The 19,444-nt window shown below is 59.6% G+C and overlaps 5 protein-coding genes across 5 annotated transcripts; 2 read left to right on the forward strand and 3 right to left on the reverse strand.

Moving 5' to 3' along the window:
* Window positions 1-3,519, forward strand: SPBR_04055 (fungal specific transcription factor domain containing protein; the record flags this gene model as incomplete). The annotated part of the gene is made up of 3 exons (XM_040762339.1): window positions 1-663; window positions 1,100-2,957; window positions 2,993-3,519. The coding sequence occupies 3 exons, from the start codon at window positions 1-3 to the stop codon at window positions 3,517-3,519; spliced, it is 3,048 nt and encodes a 1,015-aa protein (XP_040621591.1).
* Window positions 3,520-4,187: 668 nt separating this feature from the next.
* SPBR_04040 (uncharacterized protein) lies at window positions 4,188-8,459 on the reverse strand (the record flags this gene model as incomplete). Its single annotated transcript, XM_040762324.1, has 1 exon — window positions 4,188-8,459. The coding sequence occupies one exon, from the start codon at window positions 8,457-8,459 to the stop codon at window positions 4,188-4,190; it is 4,272 nt and encodes a 1,423-aa protein (XP_040621592.1).
* Window positions 8,460-12,717: 4,258 nt separating this feature from the next.
* SPBR_04222 (uncharacterized protein) lies at window positions 12,718-14,262 on the forward strand (the record flags this gene model as incomplete). Its single annotated transcript, XM_040762505.1, has 1 exon — window positions 12,718-14,262. One exon carries the CDS (start codon window positions 12,718-12,720, stop codon window positions 14,260-14,262), a length of 1,545 nt encoding a protein of 514 aa, XP_040621593.1.
* A 905-nt stretch (window positions 14,263-15,167) lies between these two features.
* Window positions 15,168-16,577, reverse strand: SPBR_04250 (salicylate hydroxylase; the record flags this gene model as incomplete). The annotated part of the gene is made up of 1 exon (XM_040762533.1): window positions 15,168-16,577. One exon carries the CDS (start codon window positions 16,575-16,577, stop codon window positions 15,168-15,170), a length of 1,410 nt encoding a protein of 469 aa, XP_040621594.1.
* Window positions 16,578-17,655: 1,078 nt separating this feature from the next.
* SPBR_04293 (uncharacterized protein) lies at window positions 17,656-18,858 on the reverse strand (the record flags this gene model as incomplete). Its single annotated transcript, XM_040762576.1, has 1 exon — window positions 17,656-18,858. One exon carries the CDS (start codon window positions 18,856-18,858, stop codon window positions 17,656-17,658), a length of 1,203 nt encoding a protein of 400 aa, XP_040621595.1.
* Window positions 18,859-19,444: the final 586 nt, after the last annotated feature.

The raw sequence follows: 19,444 nt of genomic DNA on the forward strand, positions 1-19,444 counted from the left end.
ATGGAGCAGATCGAAACCCAGGCGACCGACCTGCGCTATCTGATGCAAACTGTGCCGCCGCCGCCGCTGCCAGCGCCGGCACAGGCACAGGCACATTCACATCAACAGCATCATCATCCCCATCCGCATCCGCATCCGCAACCGCATCCTCAGCAACAACATCCAATTGCCCCCCCTCCTGCGCATTCGCATCCTAGCCTTCCCCACCACAGCCCGTATCCGCGGATGCCGTCTGCTGACGACCACGCGCGCCACGCCGCCCTGTCCCCGCACCATCTGAACCGCTCTGTGTCTTCCGCATCGCCTCTCGCAGCCGCCGGAGCGAACTCTCGGCCACCACCGCCACAGATCCTGCACGACCCCAGCAATTCCGGTCCCGCCTTTGGCGGCGCCTCGACACCGCTGCCCTCGCCTTTCTCGCCGGACGCCGGTGCACAGAACAGCTACTATTCGAATACCGCCGGCAACGGCAGCGTTGCCAACAACGGTGCCAGCAATGGTGCCAGCAGTGGCGGCCCCGGAAGCAGCAGCAACGTCAACAATGCCAGCAACCGCGGCAGTCCGGGGAGCGTCGCTGGCGGTAACAGCGGGACGCCGTCGGGCAAGCGGAAGCATGATGACGAGGAAACGACTGCAAAACAACAGCGCAGCAAGCGCAACCGGGTATGTAGGAAATTGCTGCTTTGTCTCTCTCCCCTCTCTTCCCCACATCTCTCTCTCTCTCGGCCTCAGCCTTATCCCTACACCGTACCTTGCGCCGGATTTCTTGGCATGGCATCCGCATGCTACATGCCCTGCGTTGCAACCGTCGACTAACTTTGGTTTTGCCCATAGTATATCTCAATAGCCTGGTATGTTGACGACATGTCCTCGACTTAATATGACGTCCTAGTACGACGTACAGCGCTAACCAAAACAGCAACGAATGCAAGCGCAGAAAGATAAAGTGTATGCCTCATCTTCGCCGTACCCATCGTCCTGTCTCCTTCCCTTGCTAACGTGCACACCCCCAGGCAACGGCGAAACTCCCTGCTTACGATGTGGCAACCTCAACTTGGCATGCCTCTACTCGCCAAACTGCTGCTCGAGCAGCTTCAAGGACTCGGAGGAGTTCAAGAGCATGACCGACAAGATTCACAATCTGGAAGACCAGCTCGAGAACATTGTCCAAAGCATTCATGCCCTCCGCCAAGAGACACAACGCGTCACGCCGCACCAGGACCGCATCCTACCCATCCCTTCTTCAACCGTCTCGCCCTCGCCTTCTTCCTCCGTGCCCTCTCTCCACAAGCCCGAGTTGGCTCCCATCCGCCAGCCGCACGTCTTCCGTGGCGGCCCCACCAGCATGGCATTTACCGTCGACGTTGCCAAGAACACCCTGCACAACATGGGCTACAGCGGCGAGCCGCAAGAGGAGGGCGGCAACGGACCTGCCGTGGAGGAGACACCGCGCACGTCGCCTTTCCTTCCACCGGTATCCATACAGACGTCGTCCTCCATGCTACCCCTATCGTCGCGCAGCCAAGTACCCAACGATCCGCTGTGGGAGTTTGACAAGGACGAAATGGTCCGACTGTGTCGCCTGCACGAAGACGAGGTCGGCATCATGTACCCCGTCGTCAAGATCGAAACCGTCATCGAGCACGCCCAGAGCCTCTCGTCGTGGATGGAGTCCGCGCGCAGGAGCGGCTACATGCCGCCCCTCAACTACGACGAGACCATGACCGACATCCGCACCCTGACCCTCAAGGTCATCATGTGCTGCGGCCTGGCCGTCGAAGAGCACGGACACAGCGCCAAGGCCATCCGCCTGTACGACAGCATGCAGTCCATTACCGACGGCAAGCTCATGAGCGAGCCCAGCAACCTCGCCAACCTGCCCTTCCTCGCCCTCGTTGCCGGCTACCGCTTCTTGTCAAACGACGAAGTCCTGGCCTGGCGCGTCATGGGCCAGGTGGCCCGCCACTGCCTCGAGCAGGGCCTGCACCGCCGCGAAGGCATCGTCAAGATCGCCGACGAGCAAGAGCGCCGCGACGCCATCAACACCTTCTGGACGGCCTACGTGCTCGACCGCCGCTGGAGCTTCGGCACCGGCCTGCCGTACGTCTTGCACGACGACAAGATCGACCCCAACCTGCCCTTCCCCGACGAGTACCCGTACTTGGTCGCCATGATCACGTACTCGCGGCTGGGTGCCAAGATCTGGAGCCTCGTCGACTTTTTCGAGCCCGCCATCATCCGCGACCTCAAGCGCGAAGAGTTTGAAACGCTCGACCGCGAAATCCTCCAGTGGTACGACTCGTGCCCCGACGCCGTCAAAATCAGCAACTTTGACCGCGAACTGCCGCTGCCGTCCACCCCTTCCTACAACCTGCAGCGCCTGCAGATCTGGACGCGCCTGCGTCTGAACCAGATCCGCATCTGGCTCAACACCCCCGTCCTGCACAGCGCCAGCAGCATCAACGACAACATGGAGCAGGCCCAGAAAGTCGTCGACCTCGCCAAGGACACCATCCGCTACCTCTCCCGCCTCAACAACAGCAGCAACCTGTACCGGCGCATCCAGGTCTTCTACCACCAGTTCTTGACGTCCGCCATTGCCGTCCTCTTCTTGGCGTCCACCCACCAGCCCGTTCAGTTCAGCGCCGACTGCCGTGAAGAGTTTTACATGGCCATGAATTTGGTCAAGGACATGTCGGCCAAGAGCTGGGTCTCGCAGCGCCTGTGGCGCACCATCCGCTCCCTCACGGCCTATGCGCCGCGCCTGGGCCTGGGCCTGCAGCAGAACGACGAGGATTCGCAATACTCGTTCGCCACCAAGATGTCCGGCTTCAACGTAGGCAACGGCGGGCTGGCATCAGGGTCTGCATCGGCATCGGCGTCAGCGTCGGCGGCGGCGTCGGCCCCCCGCCGTGACGGGAGCATTGCCAGCAGCACCGGCAGCGGCTACCCGAATAGTAACAGCAGCAATGGGCCGAGCCAAAGTCAAAAGGCCCACCCCCGCTTGCCCATCCCAACAGCAAGAGCGGCAACACCGCCAACACCGCCAACAACGGAAATAGTAGCAATACGGCGTCGCCTAGTACGATGGCAGCCGGCGCTGTTGCCAATGGTCCGCCACTGATGCCGTCGACAGGCATGGCTTCTGCGCAGCCGCAGCCGCTTGAGCAGAAGCAGCAGCAGCAGTCTCATACTACGAAGCCAGGCCAGCAACCTACCACCGCAACTACAACTTCAGCAACAGCCGGCGCGAGCGCCACCTCCTCGCCCGAGCAGGAGACGGCCAACGGCGTCCAGATCCAGACGGAAATGACCCGCATATATGAGGGCTATTTGGGCTTGAGCGGGATCCCAGCGCCGGCGGCCGGGACAGTCACGGACAGCACAAAGGGTGGTGAGGCCGCGGCTGGAGCAGCTGCCGGCACCCCCACCAGCAATGCCAACGTCGACCCCAAGCTGGCCGCCGAAGGCCTGCCGTCCGGCGAGGCGGTGTACGAGCATCTGAAGAATATGTTCTAGGAGCTGGTGTGGCTTTTTGGTCGTTTGTGTTTCTTTTTTCTTCAATAACTGGGATACGTTATTGGGCATGGGGCGGTTGGGCATGGGGCGGTTATGGAGTTCAAATATTTCGAGTACTGGGTGCATCGTGGGATTGGATTCATCACGTTTTTTTCTTCACTGCGAAACTATAGCACACCCTCGACGGGTACAGGCCACTGTCTCTCCATATTTTTGAGAACACGAGAGACTTGACGTACTAAATTAATTGCTGACCTCGTTCGGCTTGGCTTGCCATATTTTGAAACTTGTAATTTTATAGTGGTATTAAAATTCAATTTCGTTTGAATCTTTATGAGCTTAGGGCTTTTTAAATCCCCCCCCAAAAAAAGAAAAGAACGAAAAGAAACTGAATATGGTAAAAATTCACTTGTATTGTCAATAAAAACATGTAATAATTGTACGACAATGTTTTCCACTACGTAGAAATCGTCAATTAATTTGACATTTGTAGACGTTATGCATGCCAGTCGTAGTAAAACAACAATAAGACACTAACGTATTATCATCGAAAATGAAAATGTAAAGTTAACCCCTCGCTGATGAACCCGAAATAAAGTATATACCCTTTTTAAACCAGTTTCATTCACACCAATTATTTACGCAAGTCCATTACTTCTTTTTGAACATTATTGATACCGGTTCTTGACCTCCCTCCAGATCTGGATCCATTCATTATTGTCCAACTGTGGTGGTTGCTGTGGGTACTGTTGGTGCTGCTGATGATGTTGCAATTGCTGCTGCTGCTGCTGCTGTTGTTGTCGATGAGGGTGGTGGCGATGGTGTGGCTGCTGTTGCTGCTGCCCCGGCTCGAGATCCATCCCTGCTGCAAAGGCTGCCGTCGGCGGTGGAACTGATCCACTGCTACTCGCGGCCGGGTCCATGGCCCGGTACATGCTGTGTTGTTGTTGCTGTTGTTGCTGCTGCTGTGGTGGCGGCGGCTGCTGCCCTGCCACGTACGGATCTTCGCCAAAGGTCGATGTGTCTGTGGTCAAGCCAAAGTCGATGCCCTGCGGCGTATAGAAAGCAACCGGAAACTGCGCAGCGGCGGCGGCGGCGGCCGCTGCAGCCACATTGACGGGGCCGACTGGAGCAGCGACATTGGCATTCGGTGGCAGGCCAGCGCCAGAGGCACCCGCCCCGCCTCCAGCGCCCATACCCAACGAACGGGCGTCAATGACCTGCCAGGGGAACGCTGCTGGGTCGGAGGCAAACCAGTCGGCGCCACCAAAGGTCTGGAGCTGCTGCACATGGAGGCCGTGCTGATGCTGATGATGCTGCTGCTGCTGTTGATGCTGCTGCTGTTGTTGTTGCTGACCGAACTGATGCTGGTGTTGCTGCGGCTGATACTGGGACACTGGCGAATAAAACACGTTGGCAGGCGAGGAGGCATCGGACATGGTCGAGGCGGTGTTGTGGCCCACAGTTGATACTGACGGCGGGGGCGGCGCCATGGACGCATTGGGCACAGCACTTGCACCGCCAGCCATGGCTGACAGAGTGGATGGATACGGCCCCCGCGACCGCGACGTGGTCCGCTCGCGTGACACGCTCGAGCTGTTGCGCCGACGACGTCCGCGGCCGCGCTTTGTCGACGTCGTGGCCAGCGAGCCGCCACTGCGGGCCGACGATCCATGGGACGGGCGGTGGTGCTTGTTTGACGCAGCCAGTTCGGCGGCCTCGGCCGTGGTGGCGTTGGTGCTGCCCGAGGCCGAGGCCGCGGCGGGCAGGTTCGGCAGGCCGTCCAGAGCGCCGACGATAGCAGCCAGCTGGCACGCGACCAGCACCAGCACGCGAAACGTCGGTGCGAGGCGTGTGCGCTGGGTGATTTGCAACACAGACCGGACGGCCGTGCGGCGGCGAGCAGCAGTCACATCCGCCTTGCTGTCGGCTGCTGCATCCTTGTCCTTGTCTTTGGCTTTGGCCGCGGCCGATGCCGTGACGATACGCGCGAGTAAGTCGAGGCAGATGACCAAGACACTGTGGTACAAAAAGTAAATGTCGATCCAGGCCACGCCGTCGAGCTGGCCAATGTCGGCCAGTTGGCGACAGTAGTCGAGGACCCGCTCAGCGCCGTTGAGACAAATGTCGGCGAGCTCGTCGACGGCTTCATCCGATGCTGACGCCGCCGCCGTCTCCTTGGTCTCCTGAGACGACGACGTCGTCGCCGTCGATGGCGACAGGGCTTGTGCTTTGATCCTGCACCGGTCAGCGCGCTCCAGGACATATTGGCGTGTAGCCAGAGAGCGCACATATTGGTATTCCACATGCAGCAGCAGCACGGCGCGACGGTGCGACATGTCCGTGGACTTCCAGCCCGGCTGGAGGTGGGCGGGCAAGGACGCACGCCATGCGTCGAGCTCGGCAAGCAGTATGCGAGGTGTTGTCGTAGGTTCGGTGCTGCCGGGATAGTACGCATTGTAGGCGGCGTTCGTGTTGCCGCTGATGCTATGAGCGCTTCCTGGTGCTGGAAAAACCATCTGCTTGATTCGCCACGCGATACGGATGAGACGCAAGAGACTGGCAGAATGGCCCTGGGGCAGCTCTGGATATTGAGAGTCGTCCGTAGGTGCGGCGACGGCAATTTCGGCCTCGTCAAGCGCAGACGGCCGGCCCAGCATGATGCAGAGGCCTCGTTCAAATTGGTACAGGGTCCACCAGACCCGGCGACGGTCGTTGCGATCGGTGACCTGGTCAGGCGTGCTGGCCGACGCAGGAAGCGTAGCGGCGGCAGCCGCACGCGAGAGTAGAGAACCGCCGCCACATTTTTGAGAGCTGTTCGTGCTGGTGCCACCGCTCTCTGGCTCGGGTGGCCCCATGGGTGTAACGGGAATAGCCACGCCGTCGCGATGCATGCCCAGCGCCACAGCCATGCGAGAGGCACAGCCCAGGAAAGTCCAGGCAGCATTGCGCTGGCCAGCATTGTGTTCGTAGAGTTGGAGCAGCAGCAGTGCCTGGACGTTGGCGAGATTGGTGGTGCCACAGAGGCGGCTGAGAGAGGAGCGGACGAGGTTGAGATAGCGGCGCTGCATGCCGGCGGCGGCACGGCGGGCGCGGTCGTGGTCTTCGAGGACCTGGGCGCCAAAGGCAAAGGCCATGGCCAGGCAGCAGTTCCAGCCGTAGTCGTCCTGGCGCTCTTGGGGGTGGGTCGTAATGTCGGCGGCACCCGGGCCTCGAGGATTGGTCATTGGACTTGGCGTCATGCCACCTTGGGGAAGGGGGGTCTGCTCGTTGGGTGGTTTTTGCCAAAGAGCTTCATACCGCAGCATAAACGAGCCGCGATGGAACAGGGGATAGTTGGGGTGGACACGGTCGAAGAAGACGCGCACAAAGATGTTGGCGGTTTCGCGTGGCGGTAAGAATGTGGCAGCATTGGCGGCGTCGTCAAACTCGAGGCGGGAACGGCGACTGTTTGCAGGAGACGGGGCGGAGAGCGGACCGCCGCCAACACCGGCGCTGCCACCGCTGCCACCGCTTGCACCACCGGATTGCGGTGTGTATTGCCGAGCTGGTAACGTGTGTTGATGCGGCGGTTGCGGTGCATGGTATGGAACGTCGGGACTCTGGTACTGAAGCGGTGACTGCTGGGGCTGGTACTGAAGAGGGTGGTGTTTGTCCTCTAGTACAATGTCGTCCATGGCGTCGCCGCCGTAGCCGTACTCAGCGCTCTCACCGTCGCTCTCACCGCCCTCCTCCGCACTGCTGCCATCGTCGCTCTCGTCTTCATCACCCCCCGAGGAATCCTGTACCTCGAGAGCCTTGCTCGTTTTCAAGCCGACAAACTCGTCGCGAATGGATGCCGACGTTGGACCGGCATTGGCGTCAGTCGATGCTCCTGGCCCTGACGCGCTGGGTGCTGATTGTGAGGATTGTGTCCCATCACCCCCCGAGATACCACCGGCGCCCGGCTCGCTACCGGTGGCAGGACTGGCCTCGCCAGCCGCATCGCTCGCCCGCACGCCGTCACCTCCAACAAGGTCACCACCGCCGATGTTGTCGCCGCACTGTGCCACCAGTGCACGGATGGACGTCACAAAACGGAACGAGCTCGAGGGACCGACGTAGTGGGCAACGCCGTGTGGTGTCGGGATGAGCTTCTCGTCGGCGGTGGGAGTTGTGAGCGTCGTGGTCGTGGGCAGCTGATGTTGGTGGGGGAGTGGGTGGAGTGCATGCAGCGGCATCGGTGCAGTTGGGCGGGCGGCGGCTTGCATGGACGTCGCTGTGGGCAGGGATATCGGTGTTGGTGTTGAGGATGTGGACGACGAAGGGACAGCTGGTCCGGGTGACGTGAGGGGTGCCGGCACAATGGTTGTTGGCGCGGGGCCGGGCATGCCGTCGGCGGAGGAGGCAAAGATCTCGCTGACGGGTGTCATGTCTTCGCGCGGGGGCATGGGTATGCCACGGGCAGCGGCCGCGCTGTAGAGGGCGTCGAGGTCGAGGGCGGGCTGGTGTGTAGGTGTGTCCACCATGACATTGTCGTTGTCGTTGTCATCGGCGCCGGTGCCGATGGCCGCACCAGTTGTTGGCCCGCTCTCTGTTTCCTCCTCATCTTGTAACAGTCCCTTTACGAGTGCCTCCAGGGCGCGGTACCGCAGACTGAGGGATTCGACACTTCCATACACCCGCTGCTTGCGCGGCAGGGTGGACTGGCACTTGATGCGGTTCCCGATGCAGTTGGAGCAGGGATCGCGGGGCGAGGCGCGCATGCACTTGGCACGCCGCTGCTTGCAGTGGTCGCAGGAGACGGCAGCACGCCGCCGCTGGCTGTCGGGCACCCGTTTCGCGCGGGCAGGGGCGGGCGACGGGCGGGCAAAGCTGGACGTTTGCGACGATTTCGACGTGTTTGGCGAGGACGGGGTCCCGCCGGGGGCCGATCGCGGGGCACCACCTGCCGACGCCATCGGACGAATCTTCCCCGTTTCGATCTCGCGTCCAGCACTTCCTGTCTCGGCCAGAGCTCTCCTCTCGCCCAGAGGTCACCGCCGGGACAAAAACAAAACGACAGCTAAACGCCTATGTGGTACAATAAGTAACAGGAGACGAGGCTGACAAAGGCAGTTTGTGTGAGGTAAAAGAGAACAGCGCAGCTTGGTCCCTGTCGTGCTCGGAGTGTTATTGTGGAGACGAGAAAAAGGGTGTAGAAAAAAGGGATCTGTCACAAAACCTAAAACTGTTCGGCATCATACGTCGCTCCGTATGGACGACAGCAAGGGATAAGAAAGACAGCTATGGTGGCGGGTGGAGTATGGGGAATGGAGAAATGTGAATGGAGAATGGAAAATGGAGAACGGAGAACGGCGGGCGTTGGAGACTGGCAGCCGTTGGGGACTTGTGTCTAATGGGAGCAGGGTTTGCGCTCCGTGGGGTTGTAAGAGGCTGGAGTGACGGGGAACAAGAGACGAGGCAGACACGGACGAATCATTCGGGCGAGTGAGGCTGTGGAAAGGCGAAGAGAAGGACAAAGTGGTGGAGGAAGAATCAACTCGTGGAAATGGTTAAATCTGGGCTGCGAGGCGAGAACAAGCCAGGGCGCCACGGAGGCAGGTGCAGGTACGGAGGAAGAGAGGGGTACATTGCGAGAGCGAAACGCGGAGACAAGTGCGAAGCTAAAATGCGAGTGGGTTTTTAAGGATTAGGGCAGGAGCGGCCGATGCCTGGGAAGGAGGGGCCGGTTTCGCGGACCCGCAGGCGTATGGAGGAAGGCGCGATGGAGACGGACTTCAACGAGCAAGTGCACGGAGATTGTTGCCAGGAAAGCGCGACTGTCAGGATTGCACGGCGTGTCGTACGCCGTACTGTACGACAGTTAAGTGAGGGTGGTTGCTGCCATATACATATCGTGGAGTATCAATCCGTAGCACAGGAGCAAACACATGTCGTGGCTTTCTTTGTGCACCTACGATTCCTTACCTGTTGCACCTTCCCTGTATCATTTGCGCGACTTATGGCTGTACTGATCGCTCCTGCCCCTGTTGCTTTGATCAACAAAACTTGCGTAAGCAATTGGAAGTCGCAGGCAGAGGCGCTATAAATGTAATGCGTATTTGTACAGACATAAGATACTGCTGTTTGAAACTGGGAGCCAGGGACAGCTCGACATCAACCCCCTTTTGACAAATACTTGAGTGTGCAAAACAGAAATGATCAACGGGAGACGCTTGGGCGGTGCAGCATGGGGCATCATCCTTTGTGTGTTTTTTTTTCTGCAAAAGAAAACAAGAAAAGGAAGCAAGAAAGGGCGAGGTAAATCAAAAAAAAAAAAAAGAATAAAGGCACCGGGAACGGCGCTCATGAATGCAATAGAAACGAATGGGTAGGGCTAGGGCGAATGTAGAACTGGGGACCGATGTGGGAGCCAGGGATTTGCTCGTGCTCGTGAGTGCTAAGCGCAATCTTCTTTCAATTCGGGGAATCGGGGTAATACCAACAACTCCGCAGGAGAACTGTTGTATGTCGTACAGAGTACGTCGTAGACCGGTGCCATAGCGATCGCCGTGGAAGAACACGGAAGCCATCTGGAAAACAGACGAAGCAAGGAACGATGAAGCAACGGTGAGGAAGGGTTTCTGGGGAGGGGGGTTGTCCTAATCTCTCCAGATGCAAGTGGTCCGCGACGGGAAGAAAGTGGGTGTTGGTGAACAAAAGTACATCGTATTCTTGCGGTGGTGGATCCGTGGGCCAGGGTGGCAAATGGCGATCCTTCCCAGCTGGGCTGCTGGGCACTCTGGCGTGCTATGGAGACATGGAGTGCTGGAGCATAAAAAAGGGGCGTATCGTGTCGATAGGACGACGGAGTTGGCGCGGAACCACCCGCGGAAAAGTCGAAATACTTGTACGTCGTATGTCATATTTTCCTGTGCATCCACGCTGGCGATGCTGGGACGTAAGTACAAAACATCAATGGCATTGTCAGCCGTTCGGACAGAATACATTGTTCGCTTCCTTTTGTTGACTGGCCCATGTTCCTGGTCATTTCGTCTCGACGGAGCATCTGTCGACGCTCATTCTCTGCAACCCATCTTAGCTGACGGCCAACCGCATGGTGATATATGTACGGCGCAGATCTCTTGAACTGTACAGAATACATGCGCACATATGGCCAACCGCTCACTGCATCTTCCTGGTTCTCCTTTCGGACCTTCCCGTTCTGTCGTGGACGGATGCGAAGCACGGCCGAGTGGGATGCCAAATACGGACTCTGGGCCGTTTCTGCGTGGGCGCCTGTTTGTACAACACACCGATACCTCCTCGCCCCTTGTTCTCGTGTGCCGTCTGAAGTGTAGAGTTGCATTGCTTATTGCTTATTGCGTAGAGCATGCCGTGCACTGTTCCCAGGCTCCTACACGGGAGGTTCCCAAGCCAGAAAGGAACAACTCATTGCATCCATCTCGTCAGTCATTGCATGCATTTGTTTGCGCGCCGTTCCATTGCTAACGACAGCCGTTGCTAAGATTAATCACACGGGTGAATGTCGTAATTACTCTGGCTGGGCTGCTGGGATACCAAACTTCGTACTAAAATGCTTGTTCTGTTCAGCATCAGAATACCCGGCTTGGCTCCGCCAGTGCTTCGTTGAGCATGTTGCACCCCCAATGCAACCCTTTTTGTTTCTTGGTAACCTGACGACACAACGCTGCCCCCCACTTATGGCCGTTTTGGGTGACCATATCGTCTGTCCATTGTACCATTTTGTGGTTGGGAACGTCGATCTTTCTGGGCGTACGCCGTCCCTTTGTTTGGCTGCCTCTGGCATGTCGAAAGGATGTTCTGAGAGTCTTTCGATGTGATGATACTTGTCTCCTTGTTTATTGACTCGAGTATGGTCCCTCCTATCAATTTCCGCGCAACCAGGGAACGGGGAGTGGCGGACGCTGACGGTTCAACCAGGCTCCGCGTTTCTTTTGTTAACAGTAAATAAACAGTTCTCCTGCAGAGCTACGGCAGCCTCAGTCAAGCTGGTTGGCCCATTCGCGGATCCATCGTTCCCACACCTCCTTCTCGCCCGCTGCCAAGTCCCCACTGAAGAATGGCGACAAAAAGCCTGGCTCCCTGGTCTGTGGCCCCGGCGACTTTCCGGGCTCTTCAGCCCTTTCATTGGGCTTCTGCCACGAGAAGCCAAAAGGGCAATGCGCGCGGCTTGCCGACTAGCCGTTGTTCGCTTGACTGGCAGACGTGTTAGCGACGATAGGCCGTCCTTGCCGTCCTACGAAGTAGTGAGTGTCCTCAGTACGCCTGAAGACCCCTGAAGTCTTTTGAATCCCCCAGATTTGCTAGTTTAGTGCGTGTGTGACGAGTCCACAACGTGTCTCCCTGATTCCGTTTTCGCTTTCCTTCTTTTGTTTTTTATTTTCTTGGCTTCAGCCTGGTTGGTTCTTCCGCCACTGCCTTTGCTTTTTCTGCGCCGTTTCCTAGTCCGGAGGACGGCCGGGACATTGGCCATGAACGTCGCCACGGTCGTTCCCCCTATTGTCTCCATTGCCTCCTTTCTTCTGACCTCTCTCCCATCGGATTTCTTCTGGCACAACCCCTGCGACCCCTGCAACCCCCCAATGCTCTTCCCTTGTCCACACCACCCTTGACGTCCACCCACTTCGATTCCCGGCGTGCCAGCGCTAGAATCAAAGACGATTCAACCCAAGACGCAGAGTTGTTCGCCTTGCCGAAACCGCCAACGCCAAAGCAAGACCGGGCTCTGGGGAAGGAAGTGGCTGGACGCCGTACATGGAGTAGCTTTGCTGTGTGTTTTCTTGGCGACATATCATACCTCCTCCGTGCGGCATACGACATACTCGAACGAGCATTGCAGGATACGCGTCAATGTCATTGCCATGGGGGCCAGCCAAGACCAGCAGCTTGCCGTTGATCACCTTTTGTCTTGCCCAGCTGCACTCGGTGCTGATAGCCGACTTTTGTTTATGACAGTCTTTTGTGTCTCTTGACTTTTTGTCGTTTCTCATCAACTGCCGGCTCCTCGCCCATCAACTTTTCCTCCTCTCCTCCTCTGCTCCTCCCCCTCCTCTTCACGCCTTCTCCCCACTCTTTACTCCCGTCCCCTTGGGGTAGTTTGTCTTGATGTTGATATAAGTCACATCCTGTTTCCTCCGCAGGTCTTGTGTTCTCTCCTCCATCCCCCGCCTGCCCCCCCTTCACATCAGCAGAATGTCCGAAAAGATACAGACGATACACGACACCAGCAGCGCCGTCGGCAGCGGCCGCCATGACCCCATCGACCTGGAAAAGCCGTCGTCGTCGTCGTCGGATGGCGCCGACGGCGTCGGCAGCCCCAAACTCGACCCACATGGCCTGCCGCTGCAGCCGCAGCCGTCGGATTTCCGAGACGACCCGCTCAACTGGCCGCGGTGGATGAAGTGGATGGTGCTGCTGCAGGTCAGCTTCATGGCGCTGCTGGGGCCGTTCAACGCGGCCGTGCCCAACCCGAGCCTGGCCCTGCTGTCCAAGGCCTTTGCGCGGCCCGTCGAGGTCGTCACGTACAGCACGACGACGGCCATCATCACGGGCGGGCTGTCGCCGTTTGTGTGGGTGCCGCTGTCCAACGTGCTGGGGCGGCGGCCGCTGTGTCTGGCGACGCAGCTGGTGACGATTGCGACGCACATTGCGACGGCGCGCACGACGACGTTTGCGCAGCTCGTGGGCGTGCGCGCGGTCAACGGCATCGGCTTTGGCGGCATGATGGCGCTGGGCACGCCGGTGCTCAACGACATGTTCTGCATGCACGAGCGCGGCGCCATGACGGGCGTCTACACCATCTTTGTGACCAACGGCGCGCACATTGCCGTGCTGACGGGCGGCTTCCTGGGGCAGTACGCCGGCTGGCGCTGGGACTTTTACATGCCGGCCATCGTCACGGGCGTCTCGTTCCTCGTGGCGCTCGTGTGCCTGCCCGAGACGCTGTTCTCGCGCGGCCCGCAGGTTTTGCAGCAGCGCACGCGCGAGCGCGCGTACTGGGCGATGCTGTTTGACCTCCGGGGCAACCTGATCCCGCAGCGGCGGCTGCGCGGCGAGGACTTTGCGACGTCCTTGTACATGCTCCGCTACCCGTCGGTGGCCCTGCCGTTCTGGTTCTACACGCTGAGCTGGACGTTCATCAACATCCTGCCGGCCATCAGCATGGCCAAGATCTACGGCGCCAAGTACGGCTTTGCGAGCGGCACGATTGGCCTCTGCACGGGCATCCCGCTGATTGTGGGCTGCGTCGTCGGCGAGATCTCGGGCGGCAAGCTCTCGGACGTCATCGTCTACCGCCTCGCCAAGAAGAACGGCGGCCGCGCCACACCCGAGCACCGCCTGTACCTCACCTGCATCTCGGCGGTCCTCGGCCCCGTGGGCATGATTGTGTTTGGCGCCTGCCTGCAGCACAACTACCACTACGTCGTGCCCCTCGTCGGCCTGGCCATTGGCGTGTGCGGCCTGCAGATCACGTCCACGTGCCTCTACGCCTACCTGTCCGACTGCTACCGCCCGCAGACGCCCGAGTCGGCCGTGCTCATGAACCTGGGCCGGGGGCTCTCGTTTGTCGTCGGCTTCTGGTGGTCGCCCATGGTCGCCAAGATCGGCTATGCGTGGACGTGGTCGTCGCAGGCGCTGATTCTGCTGGTGTTTTGGCTGCCGATCCTGGCGCTGATGATCAAGGGTGAGGGCTGGCGGAAGCGGCTGGGCGAGCCGTCGTTCCACCAGTACTCGTAGTCAGAGCGAGGCAACCTGCCCGAGCAGGCGAGGGACTTGTCGAGTACATCGAGAATGTCCATGTCAACGCCAACGCGAGCACTCGACTGGATGAATAAATTGAAAGGGGGACTGTTGGACACCTACGCCTACAACAACATTGATTTTCTTTTTACATTGTCAAGGCACACATGGGAGGACATTGTGTTTCTCTCAGCTCTCAGCGGCAGTCGTGTGTGCTGTTTACACAACGCGAGTGCTGTCAACGCGAGTGCTGTCAACGCGAGTGCTGTCAACGCGAGTGCTGTCAACGCGAGTGCTGTCAACGCGAGTGCTGTTTTCATATATGTTGTATTTCTTTACTGCTTTTATTACTTTCTTCTCTTCGTGTCTGTATTTTACCTTTACCCGAGCGAGCATTTGTGGATAGGACCAACATTCTCAAAGCTGCAATATTATTTCATTCATTTCCAAGAGCACTGGTAGAATCAAAACTGAAGTGTCTGCATTTAAGCTACTGCAAGTTGCCAAGCTGTTTCACATAGACGAACTCAGCCTCTACATCGGCCACGAGTCCCTTTTTAGCATCCGGAGAGTCGCCGTGGATGTTGGGCGATGTGGTTGTCTACTTTGTAGGGCGACGATGGCTGCTTCTCGCCTTATTTTATGTTGATTTACTCAACAACTCTCCAAGGTTCGTACAGAATTGTAGCTGTGGCGATGTATCGTTTTACGGATGATATCTGTTGCTGGGCCTGCTTCGACTGACTGGGTGCAACTCGAAGAGAAACCGAATGTTCACTCTGTCAATGCCGTGATAGTATCCGTTACAAATCCAGTACGCTATGTAGTCTCTTGCATACATTGTCGTCTTTCCTCTGGTCAAACCACGCTCTACCTTGTCGCTTTGCCCGCTGGGCTCCTCGTTATGCCTCCACCGGGATGGCCGACACCGACGACGAGCCGACCTGCGCCTTGACGTCGGCGACGCTGCCCGCGCGCGCCGTCTGCAGCGCCTCGTCGAGCGCCGCGTAGGCGTCGTAGCCAAACAGCTCGTCGAGAAACTCCTTGCGCGAGCGGATGTTGATGTGGCCCTCGCGGATGCCCGGGTGGGCGAGCATCCAGGCGTCGCGCGCGCGCTGCTCGGGGCCGTCGCGCATCTGCGTAAAGTAGCGGCTGGTGATGGACGCCTCGGCGACGCGGGCGGCGCGCTTGATGCGCAGGGCCTCGTAGAGCTGGAGGGCGGCGGGCAGGCGGTCGACGCCGGCGAAGTCGGGCCGGGCCAGGATGCCGGCGAGCACGGCGGCGTCCTCGATGCCCATGGCGGCGCCCTGGGCGAGGTAGGGCGTCATGGCGTGGGCGGCGTCGCCGAGCAGGACGAGGCGGTGGGCGGCGTGGGCCCAGCGGGGGATCTCGTGGTGGGTGAAGAGGCGCCACGCCAGGACCTCGTCGACGTGCGCGAGCATGGCGTCGAGGCGCGGGTCCCAGTCCCGGAAGCGCGCGCGCACGTCGTCGGCGGTGCCGATCTGGGTGTTGACGCCGTCGGCCAGGTAGGTGGCGGCGTCGCACGTAAAGACAAAGTTGACGAGCGGCTCGTTGACGCCCTGCAGCAGATACGACAGCACGGTGGCGTGCGGGCCGATCCAGTGGTTGTTGCGCGGGACTGCCACGAGGTCCTCGAGCTGCGGGACGCCCGCCAGCTTGCGCGTCGGCACGGTCACGCGGTACACCATCTGGCCCGTCGGGCTGGGCGGGCTCGTGTGGCCCAGGACGATCTTGCGGCAGACGGAGTGCAGGCCGTCCGACGCCACGACGAGGTCCGCCGTGTGCCGCACGCCGCCCTTGGTCGTCACGGCGGGCACGTCCGGCTCGACCGTCTGCGCGCGGCTGTCCAGGTGCACGGCGATGCCCAGCTCCGTCGCCCGCGCCATCAGGCCGCGGTGCAGGTCCGCGCGGTGGATGTGCCAGTAGGGGCTCTTGTACTCGTCGAGCGCCGGCTGCTGCAGCGGGCACTCGACCAGCACCTGGCCGTCCTGCCAGCGCATCATGCGCAGGTCGACGGGCTCCGTGCAGTAGGGCGCAATGTGCTTGTCGACGCCGAGCCGGCGCAGGATGCGCGACGAGTTGGGCGAGACCTGGATGCCGGCGCCGATGTAGGTGATTTGGGGCGCGCTCTCGAGAACAGTGACATTGTGGCCCGCCTGCTGCAGCGCAACGGCGACGGTCAGGCCAGCGAGGCCGGCGCCGATGACGATGATTTCCTGGGTGTCGGGGGTCAGTTGTGGTGCTGCAGAGGCAAGCGTGGGTGGGGAGATGGGAGACGCGAGACGTACCATGTTTGTCGGGTTGCGGTTAGTCGGAGGCCGAATCTTGGAGCAGCAGCCGAGGCCGGGTCGACTGCTATTTAACTATAAATAACAGTACTCGGGCGAGACGGAAGACAAAAGGCCAAATGGAGATATGGGAAGGTATCTCAAACTGTCCCGAGAACTCGGTTCAAGGAAGGCTTCGTCCGTGGCTGCTGCCAGTGACATCGATCGCGATTGTGACATTCCGTCTCGCGCTCGCGCCCCAAGCCCTGGAAGCTCCAATGAGCTTCGAGCTTCCAGGAACGACACAATCGACCGGCGAGTGCCGCATGGCAGCCACTGACGAATGTGCACGTTTCACACGCCATCCCGGGCCGCCCGACGTATGACGAATATGACGAACAGAGGACGCATGTGCCAGCATGCACCATGGACGCATTTACGCAGCAGTGACGAGTGGACCGGTGGCCGTGGCGGAAGAGCGGATGGACTGTGGCGCGGAACAACGCATCCAGGAGTGGACGCCTGTCGTGTTTCCGTGTTTTTGCAGTGTCTGCGTGCAGATGTGCACCGACAGCGAGGATGGGGAAGGTCCTCTTGGCCGCCCTTGAAATTCACTGATCGACAGCGCTTGCATCTACGTGAAGCAACTTGCAGCGGATGGATTCATCCGTGGGTTGTCAGTGGGCCCCTCTGTGGGATGCCTCCATCCTGTGTTTGTGCGGGGAACCGCCGTTCGACGTGTGGACCAATTTCAATAATAGAACATAAAACAACGTAAACAACATACTAAATAGACTGATAGAAGAACCCCATCATGGTCACGACCGCAGTATGGCTGTATGGTTAGCCGGCTGCGGGGAACCGCCGGCCTTGAACATCGACCACATTTACGGAGAACGTCGCACACTAGACCGGAGACTCGCCGGGAACAGGACCGAGTATTGTTTTAACTCTAAGAGCATCTGCGGCTGAATGTATGCGAGACTATCTGCCAAGATCCACGTACGTCCGCAGAACACAAGATCATTCGCGATATGTCGTGTATTCTTTTTGACTGCGCCTTCGACCGACACTGACCGTCCACCCACATCGACGACCTCGCCTAGGCCCACGCGGGAACACCAAAAGGAGGAGGGTGGTGGAAGGGCGGCACAAACGGCGGCCCCTTCTTCTTGCCGCCAACGATGGGAACACCCGTCGGCCAGCTGCTGATGGGCGGTGCGGGCGATCCCGATGGGACGGTGCCGCCTTCAATGACGGTGACGGTGATGGTGGGCACGGGGACACTGCTGTCACTGCTGTCACTGCCGTTGTCGTCGCCGTCGCCGTCACCGTCGCCTACATTGTTGCCACTGCCCTGCGTCGGACTCGGTTTGGACGGCACCGAGTCCCAGGGGGGGATGATGGTGCCGATTGGATGCGTTGACGACGACGGCGGGGGAGCAGCCTTGGATGTTGTTGTCGGGGCCGTGACCGTAACAAAGACGGTGCTGACGACGGTCGTGATGGAGGCGGTGGCGCTGCTGCTTGGCGGAGGGCCAGGATGCGTGGACGAGTGATGGGGTGCCGTAATCGACGTCGACGGGCGCGAAGGCGGCAGTGCAGTGGTCGACGGCGAAGGAGGAGCCCCGGTCCCACTTCCACTTCCACTTCCATTTCCACCTTCACCCGCCAGAAACGCCACATACGCGTCAAACACGGCTGCCGGCACCCGCGCCGCCGCCAGGTCCACCGCCACCGTGCCCTTGGCGTTGTGGTACCCAAACGCGCTCGTGTTGCTGGCGGGTGTCGTCACGGCGCGCGTGCTCGAGGCCCAGGCCAGCGTGCTGCTGCCCGACGCACTCAGTGATCCGCCCGACCACGCGCTGCAGCCTGTGCACACCACCGACAGCGTCCAGTGCGTCGCGTTCTTGGACGACGCCAGCGTCCGGTAGCTGGCGCCCGCGTAGGCCGCGGGCAGCGTGTGGCCCGTGGCCCAGCGCGACGACACCACCGCCGCACTGTCCGTCGACGGCCACGCCACCGTCAGCGGGTTGCCCGTCATGGACCCGCCCCAGGCCACGCCGGCCCAGCCGATCGCCACGGGCGCGACGATCTGGAGGAGGGTGTCAGAGGTAGAGGACGCGGATGCAGCCGCACTCGCTTCCTGTACGCCGATGCGGTAGGTCACGCTGCTGCTGGACGAAAACACGGCGAGACAGACGTTGCTGCCTGTAAAAGACGCGTCGCAGAAGGAGGCGGCAGAGGTTGTGGTAGCGTGGACGGCGACAGCCACAGCGGCTGCCAGTGCGCTAGAAGATACCATCGTGACGAGAAGGGACAGAGGAGATAATGGCTGGCGGGCAGAAGAGATGCGGCATCCGTGGGAACAGCCAAGGCATCGCATCTTTCTGTGGCCGCTGTGCGTCGTATTTAAAGAAATACTGCTGGGAAAGGTAAACACGGACATTGATCGTCGGACAAACACGGCTATTCTAACCCTATATTGCCCTTCCCTACACGGCACACATTAGCCAATGGTGGCCGGTGTCATTCAAAGAAACAGCACGAGGGACCAGGTCCAGGCTGAAAATCTACCTTATATTCAGTAGCCATTTCGCTTGACCGGGTAAACATGGAGAGTCCACTGGGGACGGACGCGCGGGGCAGTCCGTATGCGAGGGAATCCAGAGGTAATCCAGAGGGAATCCAGAAGGAAATCCATAAGCAATACATTTTGGAAAGAGGCCCGGTAACTTTTTTTCGTCAACCGTCTTTGGCGGCCAAGCATGTGCTGCACTATCCGGTGCAAAAGTGTCGTATGCTATGCGGTGAATCGGTATGTTTGATGTCAAAAAAGGTATCGGCCCGCCAGTCATCAGCGGCGCACTTTCGAAACGAGAGCCACCTAC

Source organism: Sporothrix brasiliensis (assembly GCF_000820605.1).
Source record: "Sporothrix brasiliensis 5110 chromosome Unknown Cont16, whole genome shotgun sequence".
Classification (NCBI taxonomy): domain Eukaryota; kingdom Fungi; phylum Ascomycota; class Sordariomycetes; order Ophiostomatales; family Ophiostomataceae; genus Sporothrix; species Sporothrix brasiliensis.